A 20,271-nucleotide genomic window follows, 5' to 3' on the forward strand; every position below is an offset into this window, starting at 1 on the left:
CTAACCACCATGAATGATTGATTGATTGGATCCCTTCAGTCTGTGATGATTAACCTTGGCTTAGACCTGAAGACTTGTGTTGGCTCGAAAAGCTAATGCCAATAGGCTTTAGTTTAGTGGGCTAACATAGTATTGTGGTTCTGCCGGACTTTGAGAGCACCTCGGTGCATCAGATCTCCATACCTTCAGTCTAACGTACCACAATGATTTATAGATGAATTGATTTGTTTATTGATTGGTCAGATACTGTACCTTGAGTGTAAGCTAGCCACCATGCTGAAACTGGAGAGGGCTTGGGCATATAGCCCAGGGATGCTAATGGTTACTATAATATTATACCACCATTACCACAACACACCAGAGAGTAAACGGATACTAATTGTCTGAATATCATGCGGTATTGAACTGTTAAAGAGGTAAAGAATAACCCCCATTGACTTTAGAATATAAACTGGAAGATATCTTAGTCCAAAGGAAGAGATATGTAACAGTACTGATCCCACAGTGTTGTTGATGTTACTGAAATAACTGGAATCAATTTTTACACTGACATGACATTTTTCAAATTGTACAATTTAGATGGTCTTCTCATCATAATAACACTGTATTTGTGAGTCTCATACATGTTCTATGATATCAGTAAACGTTTTTGCAACTGCAATGTGTCCAGTGCGCTCCTGGCAAAGAAAAATATCTAAATTGAAGATCTATTGCAGATCCACAAAGGTGAACACCGCTCTTATGGAGTAAGAGACCTCTGGTGGTCAACTAATCAACCTGCAACTCACTGTTTTTGTCATGTCACACAATTATGTTCAGTACAGTGGTTCTCCAACCTATCCTCAGGGACCACCAGACGTTCTCCAACCTCTCCTCGGGGACCCCCAGACGTTCTCCAACCTCTCCTCGGGGACCCCCAGCCGTTCTCCAACCTCTCCTCGGGGACCCCCAGCCGTTCTCCAACCTCTCCTCAGGGACTCCCAGACATTTCACCATGTAGTTGTAGCCCTGAACTAACTCACCTGATTCACCTATTCAAGGGCTTGATGATTAGTTGACAAGGTGAATCAGGTGAGCTAGTTGTGGAATAGTTCAAATACATGGAACAGCTGGGGGTCCCCGAGGAGAACGGCTGGGGGTCCCCGAGGAGAGGTTGGAGAACGGCTGGGGGTCCCCGAGGAGAGGTTTGAGAACGGCTGGTGGGTCCCCGAGGAGAGGTTTGAGAACGGCTGGGGGGTCCCCGAGGAGAGGTTTGAGAACGGCTGGGGGTCCCAGAGGAGAGGTTTGAGAATGGCTGGGGGTCCCCGAGGAGAGGTTGGAGAACCCCTGATCTATGGTATCACATAAGCTACCATTGATCAGACAGAAGTTAACTTCTCTTTAGAGAAGAGCATCAGTTGGCCTTTTAGTAAATGTATAATGGTTCAAACCAAGAGTTGAGGCCCATTCTGGTTTTCACATTATTGCTAGCTATACAAGACAATGGAGTATGACTAGCAATCATTTTAACCCAACTTTATTCATTTTTGTTCTGATAATTTCATTTCTTTTTTCAGTGTATCCCTCATTTAAACCACAGAACACACCAGATTTAGAAATCCACAGAAATTACATCCAATTCAGTGCATAACCAATGTTAATCATCAGCGCTCGTCAATAACATCCAGGGATTGAATTCACAGCACGTCAGTTTATAAATTACTCTCACTCACCCTGTAACGTAACAACAACCAGGGTTGGGGTCAATTCCTTTTCAATCCAGGAAGTAAACTGAAATTCAAATCCTAATTTTCCTTACTGCTTTCGATGAGGAAATAGCAATTGGAATTTCAGTTTACTTCCTGAATTGAGACATTCTCACTCTGCCAAGTTATTGTTTGTATGCACATTTAAAAATTCTAACTGACTGTCAGAAGATACTGTATCTACAAAACAAAGAATGTGTACAACTGAAATGAAACCCAAATAAATACAGTTAATTAAAAATGTTGAGGATAAAACCAAGTACAACATGGAAGCGGGTTCTCCTAATGATGCTGTTTGAATGATTGGTTGTTCTGTCCTGGCATATTGGCCAGAGCACACTAGAACTAACCTGCCCTAAGATAAAGCGTACAAGGAAGATTTGAAGTCCAGGCCATAGAGCCTTGTGGAGTGAACAGGGTCCCATTTTGTGAGGCTCTGTCCCATTTGGAATTGGATTTCCAATTCAGATCAAATGTGTTTTTCCACACTTTATCATAAGGCTTTAGATGCAGCATGGGGTTGGTTCAGTACATAGAGGAGGTTTAAGCCAGGGTGGTAGAGAGGGACTGTGGTCCTGGGTTCCAGGGTCCGTTCCAGGATCAACACTCTCCCTCCGCTCCTCTCCATGTCCATGTCTGTCTGGACCTCCTGAGCAGTGCCATGGGCCTTGGTTCATCCAATCTTCCATTTCAGGCAGTCTTTGCCTAAATCCCTGTCCTTTATTTTCTAGAACAAAGAAGAAGTTTTACTAGATGTGCACATCAATTTAAACGTAGTAAAACGGCTTCTTTTTTAATTTCTGCTCATCCCTCCTTTATCCGTCTCTCCAGCCTCCTCTGTCCGTGCTGTTAGCTGGAGACGGATAGAAGGCCTTTCTCATCAGCTGTGTCCAGGATCTGGCATATAACTGGAGACTCAACCTGATGGAGAAAAATGAACAGAATCAAGTTGATTTGCCATGTGTATTGAATACAGTGGGAATCTGACTCGCCCAAACTCTCGTGGTAAACACACAAAAACAGCAAGAATGTGTTCAAGTGTTTAACCATAACATGATGCAACAGTGATGTGTGTGCATTCTTACCCCAAGGATGTACTGGCAGGTCTGAGGCTCCAGCATGTACACAGTGACCGCATGGGGAGACTCAGACTCCTTACACCTGAGACAGAGGACGGACTTGAAATCAGAGACCAGCTGTGTATTCAGTGATGTGAAACGTTCTGAACGTTGCAGATAGAAATAGAATCAGTAGACATTACTCAATTCCCTATTCTACATGACAATCATATCTGTCCTATCCCATACATTTCTATCTGATGAACTGTAACCTCCTGAACAGGCTCCACATGTTACTCCAATGGAGAAGTGGTTCTCTGTAGCTCAGTTGGTAGAGCATGCCAAGCGTTGGCGCATGCAACGCCAGGATAGTGGGTTCGATTCCCGGGACCACCTGTACTTAATGTATGCATGCATGACTAAGTGACTTTGGATAAAAGCGGCTGCTGAACTGGCATATATTATTATATTAACCCTACTAGACCAGACCCCTCTCTCAGGAAGACCGTAGCAACACTGATGGTGACTCACTTGAGCTTGACGATGACCTGTCTGGGTTTCCCTGTCAGGTCACACACGTCCCCATGGCCGTAGAAGAGGGACACCAATCTGGGGAAGAAGTACAACAACCATGAAGTCATTATCCTCATTATCAATCACAAATGTGTTCTCTTTAGAAACTCAGGTTTCCTGGACACTGATGAATCCTATTCCTGGACTAAAACGCCCTTTCAATAGATATTCTCCATTGAGCATGTTTTTTAGTCCAGTGGTAGACTTAATCTTTGTCCAGGACATCAGCCCCTAATGCCATATTCCTAAAATATTGGTACATTCATTAACATAGTGCTGATCAGTGAAATCTAAAACTGGTGGACGTACTTGACTTTCTGCTCCCCGTCGTCTTTCAACTGGTAAGATCGGGCCACGTTCTTCTGAGCCCACTCCAGGTGTTCTTCAGCATTCCAACTGCCCACTACCACAATGTTCTTCCCCTGCTCCTTATCCTGGGAGAGAATCAATCAATCATCGTATATTAGATACTTTTAACATACCAAAAAATACATGATGATGCACCCAGCCAGCCAATACTGAAACATCTTTCAGTCTACAGGAAATATTGTGCTTTAAGTATTTCAACATTACTGAGCTGCTAAGTAAATAACCCTTACGTCATGGTACTGATGTACATGCTTCCCATAGCAGAACTCATACTTCCACCATCCCACTCCCTGCAACACACATTCCAGACATCAGACAGAGGCTACAGTATGAAGCTAAGAGTTGTGTGAGTTACTTGAGCATCTCTTCAAATCTCCTCTGTCAGTTCCTCTTTTTGTATGTATACCTGTAATGTATTATGTTTTTAATGTATGTAATGCGCTGCAACCAACATGGCCATCAGGGAACAATAAAGATATATTATATTGAATTAACAACAGCAGCCAATGAGCAGTAGCCAATATGTGGCTGTAGCCAATGAGCAGGTGTCTCTTTCAACAGCCAGCCAATCAGCAGGCCTCATACTAACCCCATGGAGACAGTAGGAGCCACTCAGGAACTCTTTGATCAGCTGCTCGTCGGTCAGGCGGGAGATGTGGGTGGTTCCCACGGTAACCTGGGTCTGCCCGCCCACCACCAGGGGCTTATGGGTAGAGGAGAAGGCCACCTCTCTCACCGGGGACGTATTCTCCTTCTGGAGGACAAGAGAGAGGAGGGGAGGAGGTGTTTATTTAGAAGACATTAAACAGACAGCTTCTAAACCTGGGTTGTGTTCAGTACAGACAAACAGTTTTCAAACGGTGAATAGCCACTTACCTGAACTTGTCCAACACCGTTTTGTCATTCTGATCATGACCCTGTATTGCCCCACTACCATCAACTCTTATCTCTTATCTTCTACATTCCCTTCTCTCCTCTCTTTCTCCTCCCCCAGTCTCGCTCCCTCTCTCTCCATCCCCCTCCCTCTCTCCATCCCCCTCCCTCTCTCCATCCCCCCTCCCTCTCTCCATCCCACCTCCCTCTCTCCATCCCCCCTCCCTCCATCCCCCTCCCTCTCTCCATCCCCCTCCCTCTCTCCTTCCTCCCTCTCTCCTTCCCCCCTCCCTCTCTCCTTCCCCCCTCTCTCCATCCCCCCTCCCTCCATCCATCCCCCTCCCTCCCTCCATCCCCCTCCCTCTCTCCATCCCCCTCCCTCTCTCCATCCCCCTCCCTCTCTCCTTCCTCCCTCTCTCCTTCCCCCCTCCCTCTCTCCTTCCCCCCTCTCTCCTTCCCCCCTCCCTCTCTCTCCATCCCTCTCTCCTTCCCCCCTCCCTCTCTCCTTCCCCCCATCCCTCTCTCTCCATCCCTCTCTCCATCCCCCTCCCTCTCTCCATCCCCCCTCCCTCTCTCCATCCCCCCTCCCTCCACCCCCCTCCCTCTCTCCATCCCCCTCCCTCTCTCCTTCCTCCCTCTCTCCTTCCCCCCTCCCTCTCTCCTTCCCCCCTCTCTCCTTCCCCCCTCCCTCTCTCCTTCCCCCCTCTCTCCTTCCCCCCTCCCTCTCTCTCCATCCTCCTCCTTTCTCACTTCTCTCTCTGGGGCAGCAGCGGCAGTGAAGGGAGGTTTCAGCAGCTCCTCCTGCTCCCGGTCCATCTGAGAGAGACTGTGAGGCCGCAGGGGAGAACCAGACATGGCCTGGCAGAAGATGGCATTCACTGGGGACGACTTGAACCTAACAGACCACGGGATAAAGATATAAGCCTCCACAACATATAAAACAAGGTTGTCCCCTTTACTTATAGTTGCATTAGTTAAATCAGCTATGGTAGTTGTGAAATACATCATAAGGGGAACTGGTTGGGTTTGGGAAGCAGTTTACATTAGACCTGCTGCTACCTGTATTTTTATTTAACCCTTACTTTACCAGGTAAGTTGACTGAGAACACATTCTAATTTACAGCAACAACCTGGAGAATAGTTACAGGGGAGAGGAGAGGGGATAAATGAGCCAATTGGAAGCTGGGGATGATTAGGTGGCCATGATGGTATGAGGGCCAGATTGGGAATTTAGCCAGGACACCGGGGTTAACACCCCTACTCTTACGATAAGTGCCATGAGATCTTTAGTGACCACAGAGTCAGGACACCCGTTTAATGTCCCATCCGAAAGAAAGCACCCTACACAGGGCAATGTCCCAATCACTGCCCTGGGGCATTGGGATATTTTTTTAGACCAGAGGAAAGAGTGCCTCCTACTGGCCCTCCAACACCACTTCCAGAAACATCTGGAACCGACCTGCAGGGTGGTATGCTGCTGTATTTGGAGGGTGTACCTCATTCTCTCACACCCACCCACCTGTATTTGGGGTGTGCACAGATCAGAGGGGTCAGCACCACTACTTCGTACTCGCAGGTAGTGACCTCAGCGATAGAGAGGATCTCGTTCTTGGCTTCGGGGTGGCAGACATACAGCACGTTGGTGGAGCGAGGTGTGTTCTGTTTCAGGACGCACGCCGTCCCGTGGCCCATCAATACCGGGTAGTATGGAGTCAGCTGGCCCTCCACGTTCTTAGTGGGAACCTAGAAACATTTATATTTTCAATCGGTGCATTCAACTTCGGTAGATAAACTAATCACAGCAAGTAAAACCTTCAAAATAGCGACCCATGATTAGAGACCTGTGATTAGAGCCCCGTGATTAGAGACACGTGATTAGAGACCCGTGATTAGAGAGAAATAAAATGAGAAAAGACAAAGGTTCAAAGAAGTCTTACGACGTGTTTTTTGTGTGGGTTTTTTTGTCACTTGAACAACCAACCTCTTTCTGAGCTTCTGGCATAGGACCCATCTCCTCGACTTTCTCTACCTCCGCAGTCTCTGTTCCTGAAGTGGCTGAAGACTCAGTATTCTTGGTCATGCTTCCCAAAACGTACTCCTGAACTTTGATCTGCTAGATTAAACACAAAAATCATTTCACTTTTCACAGTGCTTTTTTCTTACTTATTGCAACATACTTGATGGTAGACATTATAATGATGGCGATTTTGAAGTAACATAATTTCCCACTGACCTGTCCCGTCTCCTTCTCCTCATGGTATTGTCTCACGTGTTTCCCATGACACACCTCATACGTCCAGTATGACTCAATCTATTAATTAACACCCCAACACATGCCAGAAGAGCCCGTGGTTAGCCTATCCATAGAAACTGACAGCATAGTACATGACATACATCTTTAGCATGTGATCCCTAAGGGGGGGGACGACCCATGACATTGGTGTTGCAGTGGTACTCAAGATAGCCTAGCCTTTATTTAGACAGAAGTAGAAGTGAAACGGTTCAGTTCTCACTCTGTAGGAGCAGCTGCTCTCTTTGAACAGTGGGTCCAGCAGATCACCTGGAGTGGGACCAGCGTACTCCTTGTCATCATCCTGAGAGAGAGAGGGGGGAGGAGAGACAGAAGCAGATAGACAAACAGACACAGAGGGAGACAGAGAGAGGAGGATAAGGGAGACAAGCAATATTGTTGAAAAGAGGAGTGAAACTAAAAATGATTTATCTAGCTCACATCATCTCCATTTGACAAGGAAGGCAGGAGACATTTGTATTTCTCCTTCTCTGTTGTAGTCATGACGACAAAGTCATCTTCTTTGTAGAGGGCACCTGAGGTTGGCTATGGAAGGACAGATTTAGGGTCAGATAATAATACTGTACTAGAAACTTGCATGTTTACAACATCTCACAGATTGTAAATGTTGTGGAGGTGCACAGGCAAACTATGGATGATCAGTTTTAAATTGGCAGTCATATGACAACAGCCATAACAAGGAATACTAGCTAGCTAGGTATGCTTAAGCTTAACATACTGTATCACCATTTAAAACTAGCTAGCTAACGTTAGCTTGTCAAGTAAATCATAAATAACCAGCCATGATTTAATGTTAACTATGACAAAAACTGTATTTATTCTCTATCACACAACAACCACACACACTGAGCGACAACACTCACCAGGGTGAATTCGGCCCCGGGCCAGTTAATTTTGAATGGGATTTCATCAGTTAACGAAGGAGCTCCCCCTCTGTTAGCCGACACACCACAAAACACCTCCAACAAAACCCCAAACAACAAGAACAACAGCCTAGTCCTGTCCATTGCCTGTGCAAGGCTGGTTCACTAAATACCTTCTACGGTGCCTGTCAAGGCATGAAATAGCTAACCAGAGTTAAAACCGGGTTAGTTTCGGAGTTATCGTAAAATTATGAATCCATCTGGCTGTCTCTCTTTCATTTGTCAACACAGCGAACAGGAAGTAGATGGTCGCTTGCCACGTCTATTTCCGGTACACACGAGTTGGTGTTTAGCTAGCTTTGGGACAGAACATCGGGAGTCTGTATTGGTTGGACTCCCTGAGTTGTGAATTGTTCTGGTGGGTGGCAACGGAACATAACCCTACCACAACGTTTCCTGTCAACAAAAGCATATGTATAATCTTTAGGAACTCTACTTGTTCGGGTCATTATGTACTGTCCCTCACCCTTTGCCCACCATCCCCTACTTTATAATAATAATAATAATAATATGCCATTTAGCAGACGCTTTTATCCAAAGCGACTTACAGTCATGCGTGCATACATTTTTTGTGTATGGGTGGTCCCGGGGATCGAACCCACTGCCTTGGTGTTACAAGCACCGTGCTCTACCAGCTGAGCTACAGAGGACCTCTTTCCTCAGTGTCTCAGCGTAACAGGGTTGGTTATGTTTCCACTTGTCCCTGAATAAATATGTATTCGATGTTTATGTATTCCTATTGGCTGGTTGAATTTACATATCAATAAGTTGTTATGCCATTGGTCATGCTTGCAACATGCTGTTGTCCTGCACATCTAATGTGCTTCCTTGTGTCTATCTTCAGGTACTTACAGTTATTGTATTTTTTACTATTTTTGTCATTGTTAGGATGTTTGATTACAAAATTCCCAGACTGATATTGACATGCAAGCAATGAATCAGGAATCTACAGCCATCAACCAGTGGAGGCTGGTGGGAGGAGCTATAGGAGGACGGGCTCATTGTAATGACCCCCCCCTTTGTTTTTACACTGCTGCTACTTGCTGTTTATTATCTATGCATAGTCACTTTACATTTTAGTCATTTAGCGGACACTCTTATCCAGAGCGACTTACAGGAGCAATTAGGGTTAAGTGCCTTGCTCAAGGGCACATTGACAGATTTAGTCAGCTTAGGGATTAGAACCAGCGACCTTTCAGTTACTGGCACAACGCTCTTAACCACTAAGCTACCTGCCGCCTCACTTAACTTTACTTTACTTCACTTTACCCCTACCTACATGTACAAATTACCTCAACTAACCTGTAACACCACACATTGACTCGGTACCGGTACCCCCTGTATGTAGCCTCATTATTGTTATTTTATTGTGTTACTTTTTATTAAATGTTTTACTTTAGTTTATTTAGTAAACATTTTCTCTATTTCTTGAACTGCATTGTTAGTTAAGGGCTTGTAAGAAAGCATTTCACAGTAAGGTCTACACCTGTTGTATTCGGCGCATGTGACAAATAACATTTGATTTGAATAGAATAAATGGAACAGTATCAAACACATCAAACATGGAAACCACACGTTTGACTTCATTCCATTTATTCCATTCCAGCCATTACAATGAGCCCATCCTCCTATAGCTCCTCCCACCAGCCTCCACTGCCATCAACATACTGTTGTCCTGCACATCTAATGTGCTTCCTTGTGTCTATCGTCAGAATGAACACCAACACTTCTCATCACTCGTCTTGGAAAAACGTATACTATAGATGTGGAAATCAATCCGCCATCATTTACACAATGGAAAAATCTAATGATTTATTCTTTAAATATCGAAAGTGCTATGGAGAGAAACAAAATGGTGCAGTTTCAGGCCATGTAGTGGAAAGTAATGTGGGCGCTGGATGTGCAGTTTCAGGCCATGTAGTGGAAAGTGATGTGGGCGCTGGAGGTGCAGTTTCAGGCCATGTAGTGGAAAGTGATGTGGGCGCTGGAGGTGCAGTTTTAGGCCATGTGGCGGAGAGTGATGTGGGCGCTGGAGGTGCAGTTTTAGGCCATGTGGCGGAGAGTGATGTGGGCGCTGGAGGTGGGGTGTGTTAGTGGGTCTGAGCAGGTGTGATGTACTGATGTTTGTATGATGTTGTTTTGTATTTGTTTATAAAATATAAAATAACATCTGAAAAGAAAATAATAAACAGTCCTGTCTTTAAAAACACAATGCAAGAGAGTTACGAAGTACAATCACATCTGTTACACAGGGGCCGAGACCAGTCTTATTTGTCTTTGTGGGACAGCTGTTACATCAGCATACAGTGGGGAAAAAAAGTATTTAGTCAGCCACCAATTGTGCAAGTTCTCCCACTGAAAAAGATGAGAGAGGCCTGTAATTTTCATCATAGGTACACATCAACTATGACAGACAAAATGAGAAAAAAACATCCAGAAAATCACATTGTAGGATTTTTAATGAATTTATTTGCAAATTATGGTGGAAAATAAGTATTTGGTCAATAACAAAAGTTTCTCAATACTTTGTTATATACCCTTTGTTGGCAATGACACAGGTCAAACGTTTTCTGTAAGTCTTCACAAGGTTTTCACACACTGTTGCTGGTATTTTGGCCCATTCCTCCATGCAGATCTCCTCTAGAGCAATGATGTTTTGGGGCTATCGCTGGGCAACACGGACTTTCAACTCCCTCCAAAGATTTTCTATGGGATTGAGATCTGGAGACTGGCTAGGCCACTCCAGGACCTTGAAATGCTTCTTACGAAGCCACTCCTTCGTTGCCCGGGCGGTGTGTTTGGGATCATTGTCATGCTGAAAGACCCAGCCACGTTTCATCTTCAATGCCCTTGCTGATGGAAGGAGGTTTTCACTCAAAATCTCACGATACATGGCCCCATTAATTCTTTCCTTTACACGGATCAGTCGTCCTGGTCCCTTTGCAGAAAAACAGCCCCAAAGCATGATGTTTCCACCCCCATGCTTCACAGTAGGTATGGTGTTCTTTGGATGCAACTCAGCATTCTTTGTCCTCCAAACACAACGAGTTGAGTTTTTACCAAAAATTTCTATTTTGGTTTCATCTGACCATATGACATTCTCCCAATCCTCTTCTGGATCATCCAAACGCACTCTAGCAAACTTCAGACGGGCCTGGACATGTACTGGCTTAAGCAGGGGGACACGTCTGGCACTGCAGGATTTGAGTCCCTGGCGGCGTAGTGTGTTACTGATGGTAGGCTTTGTTACTTTGGTCCCAGCTCTCTGCAGGTCATTCACTAGGTCCCCCCGTGTGGTTCTGGGATTTTTGCTCACCGTTCTTGTGATCATTTTGACCCCACGGGGTGAGATCTTGCGTGGAGCCCCAGATCGAGGGAGATTATCAGCGGTCTTGTATGTCTTCCATATCCTAATAATTGCTCCCACAGTTGATTTCTTCAAACCAAGCTGCTTACCTATTGCAGATTCAGTCTTCCCAGCCTGGTGCAGGTCTACAATTTCGTTTCTGGTGTCCTTTGACAGCTCTTTGGTCTTGGCCATAGTGGAGTTTGGAGTGTGACTGTTTGAGGTTGTGGACAGGTGTCTTTTATACTGATAACAAGTTCAAACAGGTGCCATTAATACAGGTAACGAGTGGAGGACAGAGGAGCCTCTTAAAGAAGAAGTTACAGGTCTGTGAGAGCCAGAAATCTTGCTTGTTTGTAGGTGACCAAATACTTATTTTCCACCATAATTTGCAAATAAATTCATTAAAAATCCTACAATGTGATTTTCTGGAGAAAAAAATTCTCAATTTGTCTGTCATAGTTGACGTGTACCTGGAACGACCTAGCGAACAGACGCGAACTGGCTGATTCAATTCAGTGGCTAGCTTTGCACTTGGCTAGCTAATAGTAGCTGCTAGGGGTAAGTCATAACCTACATGTGTTTTGTTTTTACATATTGGTAGCCAGAGTCGTTCAAGGAATTCGGGACATGGGTGACTAGTTAACGTTAGCTTGGCTCTCTCTGTGTGTTCGTGCTGTGAAAGGATGGGTTTCTTCTTTGTCTGAAAGCAATGGCTAGCTAGTTTGCTAACTATTCTAGCTAACTAACTGGCTGAATAAGTTGACGACGGACTCGCTCAAGCTGTCGGGACTAACCCACAACGTTAGACACGGACACGAACGATCTGCTTGGCGTGTTGACACACTGGTGGTTTGTTGTGACCGAGTATTGGTGCTAAACCGTGTTGTTGGAGTCCGGCATGCTAGCTGGCTGTGGCGTCTTATGACTAGGTGCCCTGGACGATTTTCACGGAAGAATACTGTACCAAGTTAGCTAGCTGAATAAACTAAGTTAGTCTATTCCTAGAAAACATTGAACCGCTGTAGTTTACAACAATTATAGTTTCTGAGGTGAAAGTTGGGAGAGTTATATTTGGGTGTTGTGGTGAGGGAGGCCCCGCTCTCTCCTTTCCCAGATGTTTAGTTCATTTCATTCCGATCTCCTTTGCATTATTGTAGCCATTTTCTGTAGCCTGTCAACTATGCCTCTGTCTATCCCTGTTCTCTCCTCTCCGCACAGGCTATACAAACGCCTCACACTGCGTGGCTGCTGCCTCTTTAACCTGGTGGTCCCTGCACGCACCACCCACGTGGAGTTCCAGGTCTCAGGCAGCCTCTGGAACTGCCGTTCTGCTGCCAACAAGGCAGAGTTCATCTCAGCCTATGCTACCCTCCAGTCCCTCGACTTCTTGGCGCTGACGGAAACATGGATTACCACTGAAAACACTACTACTCCTACTGCTCTCTCCTCGTCTGACCATGTGTTCTCGCATACCCCGAGAGCATCTGGTCAGCGGGGTGGTGGCACAGGAATCCTCATCTCTCCCAAGTGGACATTCTATATTTTCCCCCTGACCCATCTGTCTATCTCCTCATTTGAATTCCATGCTGTCACAGTCACTAGCCCATTTAAGCTTAACATCCTTGTCATTTATCGCCCTCCAGGTTCCCTTGGAGAGTTCATCAATGAGCTTGACACCTTGATAAGTCCCTTTCCTGAGGATGGCTCACCCCTCACAGTTCTGGGGGACTTCAACCTCCCTACGTCTACCTTTGACTCATTTCTCTCTGCCTCCTTCTTTCCACTCCTCTCCTCTTTTGACCTCACCCTCTCACCGTCCCCCCCTACTCACAAGGCAGGCAATACGCTTGACCTCATCTTTACTAGATGCTGTTCTTCTACTAATCTCACTGCAACTCCCCTCCATGTCTCCGACCACTACTTTGTATCCTTTTCTCTCTCGCTCTCCTCCAACACTACTCACTCTGCCCCTACTCAGATGGTAATGCGCCATCGCAACCTTCGCTCTCTCTCTCCCGCTACTCTCTCCTCTTCCATCCATTCATCTCTTCCCTCTGCTCAATCCTTCTCCCTCCAATCTCCTGATTCTGCCTCCTCAACCCTCCTCTCCTCCCTTTCTGCATCCTTTGACTCTCTATGTCCCCTATCCTCCCGGCCGGCTCGGTCCTTCCCTCCAGCTCCGTGGCTTGATGACTCATTGCGAGCTCACAGAACAGGGCTCCGGACAGCCGAGCAGAAATGGAGGAAAACTAGACTCCCTGCGGACCTGGCATCTTTTCACTCCCTCCTCTCTACATTTTCTTTATCTGTTTCTGCTGCTAAGGCCACTTTCTACCACTCTAAATTCCAAGCATCTGCCTCTAACCCTAGGAAGCTCTTTGCCACCTTCTCCTCCCTGCTGAATCCTCCTCCCCCTCTCCCCCCTCCTCCCTCTCTGTGGATGACTTCGTCAACCATTTTGAAAAGAAGGTTGACGACATCCGATCCTCGTTTGTTAAGTCAAATGACACTAATGGTCCTGCTCACACTGCCCTACCCTATGCTTTGACCCTATCCCCTCCTCTCTTCTCCAGACCATTTCCTGAGACCTTCTCCCTTACCTCACCTCGCTCATCAACTCATCCTTGACCGCTGGCCATGTCCCTTCCGTCTTCAAGAGAGCGAGTGTTGCACCCCTTCTCAAAAAACCAACACTCGATCCCTCTGATGTCAACAACTACAGACCAGTATCCCTTCTTTCTTTTCTCTCCAAAACTATTGACCGTGCCATCTTTAGCCAACTCTCTTGCTATCTCTCTCAGAATGACCTTCTTGATCCAAACCAGTCAGGTTTCAAGACTGGTCATTCAACTGAGACTGCTCTTCTCTGTGTCACGGAGGCTCTCCGCACTGTTAAAGCTAACTCTCTCTCCTCTGCTCTTGTCCTTCTAGACCTGTCTGCTGCCTTTGATACTGTGAACCATCAGATCCTCCTCTCCACCCTCTCTGAGCTGGGCATCTCCGGCGCGGCTCACTCTTGGATTGCGTCCTACCTGACCGGTCGCTCCTACCAAGTGGCGTGGCGAGAAGCTGTCTCCGCACCACGTGCTCTCACCACTGGTGTCCCCCAGGGCTCAGTTCTAGGCCCTCTCCTATTCTCGCTATACACCAAGTCACTTGGCTCTGTCATATCCTCACATGGCCTCTCCTATCATTGCTACGCAGACGACACACAACTAATCTTCTCCTTTCCCCCTTCTGATAACCAGGTGGCGAATCACATCTCTGCATGTCTGGCAGACATATCAGTATGGATTACGGATCACCACCTCAAGCTGAACCTTGGCAAGACGGAGCTGCTCTTCCTCCCGGGGAAGGACTGCCCGTTCCATGATCTCGCCATCACGGTTGACAACTCTGTTGTGTCCTCCTCCCAGAGTGCGAAGAGCCTTGGCGTGACCCTGGACAACACCCTGTCGTTCTCCGCTAACATCAAGGCGGTGACCCGATCCTGTAGGTTCATGCTCTACAACATTCGGAGAGTACGACCCTGCCATACACAGGAAGCGGCACAGGTCCTAATCCAGGCAATTGTCATCTCCCGTCTGGATTACTGCAACTCGTTGTTGGCTGGGCTCCCTGCCTGTGCCATTAAACCCCTACAACTCATCCAGAATGCCGCAGCCCGTCTGGTGTTCAACCTTCCCAAGTTCTCTCACGTCACCCCGCTCCTCCGCACACTCCACTGGCTTCCAGTTGAAGCTCGCATCTGCTACAAGACCATGGTGCTTGCCTACGGAGCTGTGAGGGGAACGGCACCTCCGTACCTTCAGGCTCTGATCAGTCCCTACACCCAAACGAGGGCATTGCGTTCATCCACCTCTGGCCTGCTGGCTCCCCTACCTCTGCGGAAGCACAGTTCCCGCTCAGCCCAGTCAAAACTGTTCGCTGCTCTGGCACCCCAATGGTGGAACAAGCTCCCTCACGATGCCAGGACAGCGGAGTCACTCACCACCTTCCGGAGACATTTGAAACCCCATCTCTTTAAGTAATACCTGGGATAGGATAAAGTAATCCTTCTACCCCCCCCTTGCATTCTACAAGGTGTCGGAAACGTTCCACAGGGTTGTTGGTCCATGCTGACGCGATGGGATCACGCAGTTCCTGCAGATTGGACGGCGGTATATTCATGCTGCAAACATCCCGTTCCATCTCATCCCAAAGATGCTCTATTGGGTTGAGGTCTGGGGACTGCACAGGCCACTCAAGTAAACTGAACTAGCTGTCATGTTCCAGGCTATGTTTTTCCACTCCTCAATTGTCCAGTGTTGGTGATCGCGTGCCCACTGCTTCTTCTTGTTTTTAGCTGATAGGAGTGGAACTTGGTGTGGTCATCTGCTGCAATAGCCCATTTGTGACAAGGATCGACGTGTTGTGCGTTCCGATATGCCGTTCTGCACACCACTGTTGTACTGCACCGTTATTCGCCTGTTTGTGGCCCGCCTCTTAGCTTGCATGATTTTTGCCATTCACCTTCGACCTCTCATCAACTAGCTGTTTTCGCCCACAGGACTGCCGCTCACTGGATGTTTTTTGTTTGTTGCACCATTCTCAGTAAATCCTAGACACTGTCATGCGTGAAAAGCCCAGGAGGGCGGGTGTTTCTGAGATACTGGATCCGGCACACCTGGCACCGCCGATCATACCACGCTCAAAGTTGCTTGGGTCACTCATTTTGCCCATTCTAACGTTCAATGGAACAGTAACTGAATGCCTCAATGCCTGTCTGCCTGCTTTATATAGCAAGCCACGGCCATGTGACTCACTGTCTGTAGGAGCGATCCATTTTCGTGAACGGGGTGGTGTACCTAATAAACTGTCATGATTTGTACAGACAATTTTCTGAAACAACATACCTGCATTTGACTTGAACTTGGTGTGCAGAACACTGTGCCATCTTATTAAAAAAAGTAGACTGAAGGTGGTGGAACCGTCTGTTCGATGTCAGTTTCATTCTTTAACACAGAGAGATAGAGAGAGAGATGGAGACAGAGCGAGAGAGCAAGTCCGGCTCCAGCCAGGCAGGTGTGCTCATTAGGATTCCCCTTCCTTCAGCAGACAGGCACGTTCCCATTTCCCCAGACAGACAGGCAGACAGAGAGACAAACAGACAGACAGGCTACAGCTCTGCTCTGCTCTGCCTCTCTCTCTCTCTCTCTCTCTCTCTCTCTCTCTCTCTCTCTCTCTCTCTCTCTCTCTCTCTCTCTATATATATATATATATATATCTCCTCTCTCTCTATCTCTCTCTCTCTCTCTCTCTCTCTCTCTCTTTCTGTGTGTGTGTCTCTAAGGGACAGGAGAAACATCAATGTTACGACAGCCTTTCCTTTCAGAGGAATGAGTCGGTCTGCTCCACAAGCTCCTACTGACGGATGGAATAAAGATGGAGCAGAGTGGAGAAGAGGAGAAGGCAGAGGAAAGTGATAGCTGAACTGGCTAAACTCCCTCAACACTCTAGTTCAACTCATTTGTCTGGTCTGGTCTGCTATGACATTGGATATATTTAATCATGTTAGAAATGCATATTCTACATCTAGGACATACTGTAGGTCCAGTGGCGATTTTAGCATGTAAATCTTGGTGGGGCAAACAAAAGCAATTATGTGGGATGCATGCCAGCAAAGCCACTACACAACACTAAACAATACATTAATTGCACTACAACAGTGACAAACGGTACCCACAAACTGTTAGGGCCTCCATAAAGCTGTCCCAACAGCAGAGTCCCAACAGCAGTCCCAACACCTTACCACTGCTACACCTAGCTATCAGCGGAGCCATGTCTAGCAGCGAAACAGTTCATTCAGCCTCATTTACTGCCTTTTGAAAAAACATAGCTGATATGGCTGACTTGCTAAAACAAATGTGGTTTCTACTGACAATTGAGATGTACAAACTATGACATAAGGGGACGACGAGCGGATAAGAGGCAATCGGTAATTCCGATTAAGACATTAATGAGCGAGCTAGGACAAACGTAGTCAATATAACTATTTGTTCAGCACTTTTTATATGTACAGCGACAGAATTCAGAACATCGGCCGTTCTTACAGTGTTCTCCCTGTACACCAAGTCAGAACCGGATAAATAAAGGGGGCATACAGTGGCTTGCGAAAGTACTCACCCCCCTTGGCATTTTTCCTATTTTGTTGCCTTACAACCTGGAATTAAAATAGATTTTTGGGGGGTTTGTATCATTTGATTTACACAAAATGCCTACCCCTTTGAAGATGCAAAATAATTTTTTTTGTGAAACAAACAAGAAATAAGACAGAAAACTTGAGCGTGCATAACTATTCACCCCCCCAAAGTCAATACTTTGTAGTGCCACCTTTTGCAGCAATTACAGCTGCAAGTCTATTGGGGTATGTCTCTATAAGCTTGGCACATCTAGTCACTGGGATCTTTAAGTCATACCACATATTCTCAATTTGATTGAGGTCTGGGCTTTGACTAGGCCATTCCAAGACATTTGAATGTTTCCCCTTAAACCACTCAAGTGTTGCTTTAGCAGTATGCTTAGGGTCATTGTCCTGCTGGAAGGTGAACATCCGTCCCAGTCTCAAATCTCTGGAAGACTGAAACAGGTTTCCTTCAAGAATTTCTCTGTATTTAGCACCATCCATCATTCCTTCAATTCTGACCAGTTTCCCAGTCCCTGCCGATGAAAAACATCCCCACAGCATGGGGGCTACCTGTGGCGGCAGGTAGCTTAGTGGTTAAGAGCGTTGTGCCAGTAACCGAAAGGTCGCTGGTTCTAATTCCCGAGCCGACTAGGTGAAAAATCTGTGGATGTGCCCTTGAGCAAGGCACTTAACCCTAATTGCTCATGTAAGTCGCTCTGGATAAGAGCGTCTGCTAAATGACTAGAATGTAAATGATGCTGCCACCACCATGCTTCACTGTGGGGATGGTGTTCTCGGGGTGATGAGAGGTGTTGAGTTTGCGCCAGACATAGCGTTTTCCTTGATGGCCAAAAAGCTCAATTTTAGTCTCATCTGACCAGAGTACCTTCTTCCATATGTTTGGGGAGTCTCCCACATGCCTTTTGGCGAACACCAAACGTGTTTGCTTATTTTTTTATTAAAGCAATGGCTTTTTTCTGGCCACTCTTCCGTAAAGCCCAGCTCTGTGGAGTGTACGGCTTAAAGTTGTCCTATGGACAGATACTCCAATCTCCGCTGGGAGCTTTACAGCTCCTTCAGGGTTATCTTTGGTCTCTTTGTTGCCTCTCTGATTAATGCCCTCCTTGCCTGGTCTGTGAGTTTTGGTGGGCGGCCTTCTCTTGGCAGGTTTGTTGTGGTGCCATATTCTTTCTATTTTTTAATAATGGATTTAATGGTACTCCATGAGATGTTCAAAGTTTCTGATATTTTTTTATAACCCAACCCTGATCTGTACTTCTCCACAACTTTGTCCCTGACCTGTTTGGAGAGCTCCTTGGTCTTCATGGTGCTGTTTGCTTAGTGGTGCCTCTTGTTTAGTGGTGTTGCAGACTCTGGGGCCTTTCAGAACAGGTGTATATATACTGAGATCATGTGACACTTAGATTGCACACAGGTTGATTTTATTTAACTAATTATGTGACTTCTGAAAGTAATTGGTTGCACCTGATCTTATTTAGGGGCTTCATAGCAAAGGGGGTGAATACATATGCACGCACCACTTTTCCGTTATTTATTTTTTAGCATTTTTTGAAACAAGTAATTTTTTTATTTAACTTCACCAATTTTGACTATTTTGTGTATGTCCATTACATGAAATTCAAATAAAAATCAATTTAAATTACAGGTTGTAATGCAAAATAGCAAAAACACCAAGGGGGATGAATACTTTTGCAAGGCACTGTATTACAAGATTTAGTTGAGTTTAGGGTTTAGTGAATGATTTGTCCCAAATACATTGCTTTTAGTTTTAGAAATATTTAGGACTAACTTATACCTTGCCACCCACTCTGAAACTAACTGCAACTCTTTGTTAAGTGTTGCAGTCATTTCAGTCGCTGTAGTAGCTGACATGTATAGTGTTGAGTCATCCGCATACATAAACACTCTGGATTTGCTCAAAGCCAGTGGCATGTCATTAGTAAAGATTGAATAAAGTAATGGGCCTAGACATCTGCCCTGGGGAATTCCTGATTCTACCTGTGTCACGCCCTGACTCAAGGGACTCGTATTTGTTGAGTCAGGGTGTGTAATTTCTGTGTTGTGTTTTGCCATGTTGTTTTTCTATGTTAGATCTAGTATGTTTAGATCTATGTTGGCCGGGGTGGTTCACAATCAGAGGCAGCTGTAGCTTGTTGTCTCTGATTGGGGACCATACTTAGGCAGCCTATTGGCACTAGTGGGTTGTGGGATCTTGTTCCGTGTGAGGTTTGTTGTGTGTACCTTAGGACGTAACGTATCGTTAATTTGTTATTTTGTCGTGGTGTTTATTTCTATAATTAAATAAACATGAATGCATATCACGCTGCGCCTTGGTCCTTCTCGTTCGTCAACGATCGTGACAGAAGATCCCACCATACCTGGACCAAGCAGTGTGCCGAGGAGAGAGGATGGACTTGGGAGGAGATGAGCGAGAGTCTGGCAAGAGGGATGGAGGCCATGATCACGGGGGAGAGACAATCCCCAAAACATTTTTTTGGGGGGGGCACACGCCGTGGACGACGAGGCAGCAGGAGGCCGCGATAGGGCGGTTCCGCCGGTTAGCAGAGGAGGCCACCAGATTAGGGGGGCCATTGGTTCAGAGGGAGCAGAAGGAAAGTGTAGAGGCACGGCGAGAGGAGCTGGTTAGGCAGCAGAAGGAGCGGGGGTTAATGAAGGAACCCAGTCCCGCTCCTCGCACCAATCAAGTGGTGCGTGTCGCCAGCCCGGTCCGACCTGTTCCTGTCCCTCGCACCAAGGCAGTGGTGCGCGTCGCCAGCCCGGCCCGGCCTGTTCCTGCCCCTCGCACCAAGCCAGTGGTGCGCGTCGCCAGCCCGGTCCGGCCTGTTCCTGTCCCTCGCACCAAGCCAGTGGTGCGCGTCGCCA

The 20,271-nt window shown here is 46.5% G+C and overlaps 1 protein-coding gene across 2 annotated transcripts; it reads right to left on the minus strand.

The window, feature by feature from the left end:
* Positions 1 to 1,500: 1,500 nt before the first annotated feature.
* On the minus strand, positions 1,501 to 8,095 carry LOC311105421 (endoplasmic reticulum lectin 1-like). Of its 2 annotated transcripts, none has more exons than XM_084147571.1 (13): positions 7,793 to 8,095; positions 7,350 to 7,454; positions 7,132 to 7,212; positions 6,852 to 6,929; positions 6,600 to 6,728; positions 6,138 to 6,361; positions 5,369 to 5,513; positions 4,335 to 4,499; positions 3,976 to 4,035; positions 3,686 to 3,810; positions 3,335 to 3,412; positions 2,831 to 2,906; positions 1,501 to 2,666 (listed from the first exon to the last, which is right to left on the minus strand). In XM_084147571.1, exons 1-13 carry the CDS (start codon positions 7,934 to 7,936, stop codon positions 2,595 to 2,597), a joined length of 1,482 nt encoding a protein of 493 aa, XP_084003697.1. In that variant the 5' UTR covers positions 7,937 to 8,095; the 3' UTR covers positions 1,501 to 2,594. The 2 variants fall into 2 exon arrangements, with proteins under 2 accessions (XP_084003697.1, XP_084003696.1); XM_084147570.1 differs by having other exon boundaries at positions 6,600 to 6,731; positions 7,793 to 8,088.
* Between the last annotated feature and the right edge of the window lie 12,176 nt (positions 8,096 to 20,271).

Source organism: Coregonus lavaretus (genome assembly GCF_964263955.1).
Source record: "Coregonus lavaretus genome assembly, chromosome: 1".
Classification (NCBI taxonomy): Eukaryota; Metazoa; Chordata; class Actinopteri; order Salmoniformes; family Salmonidae; genus Coregonus; species Coregonus lavaretus.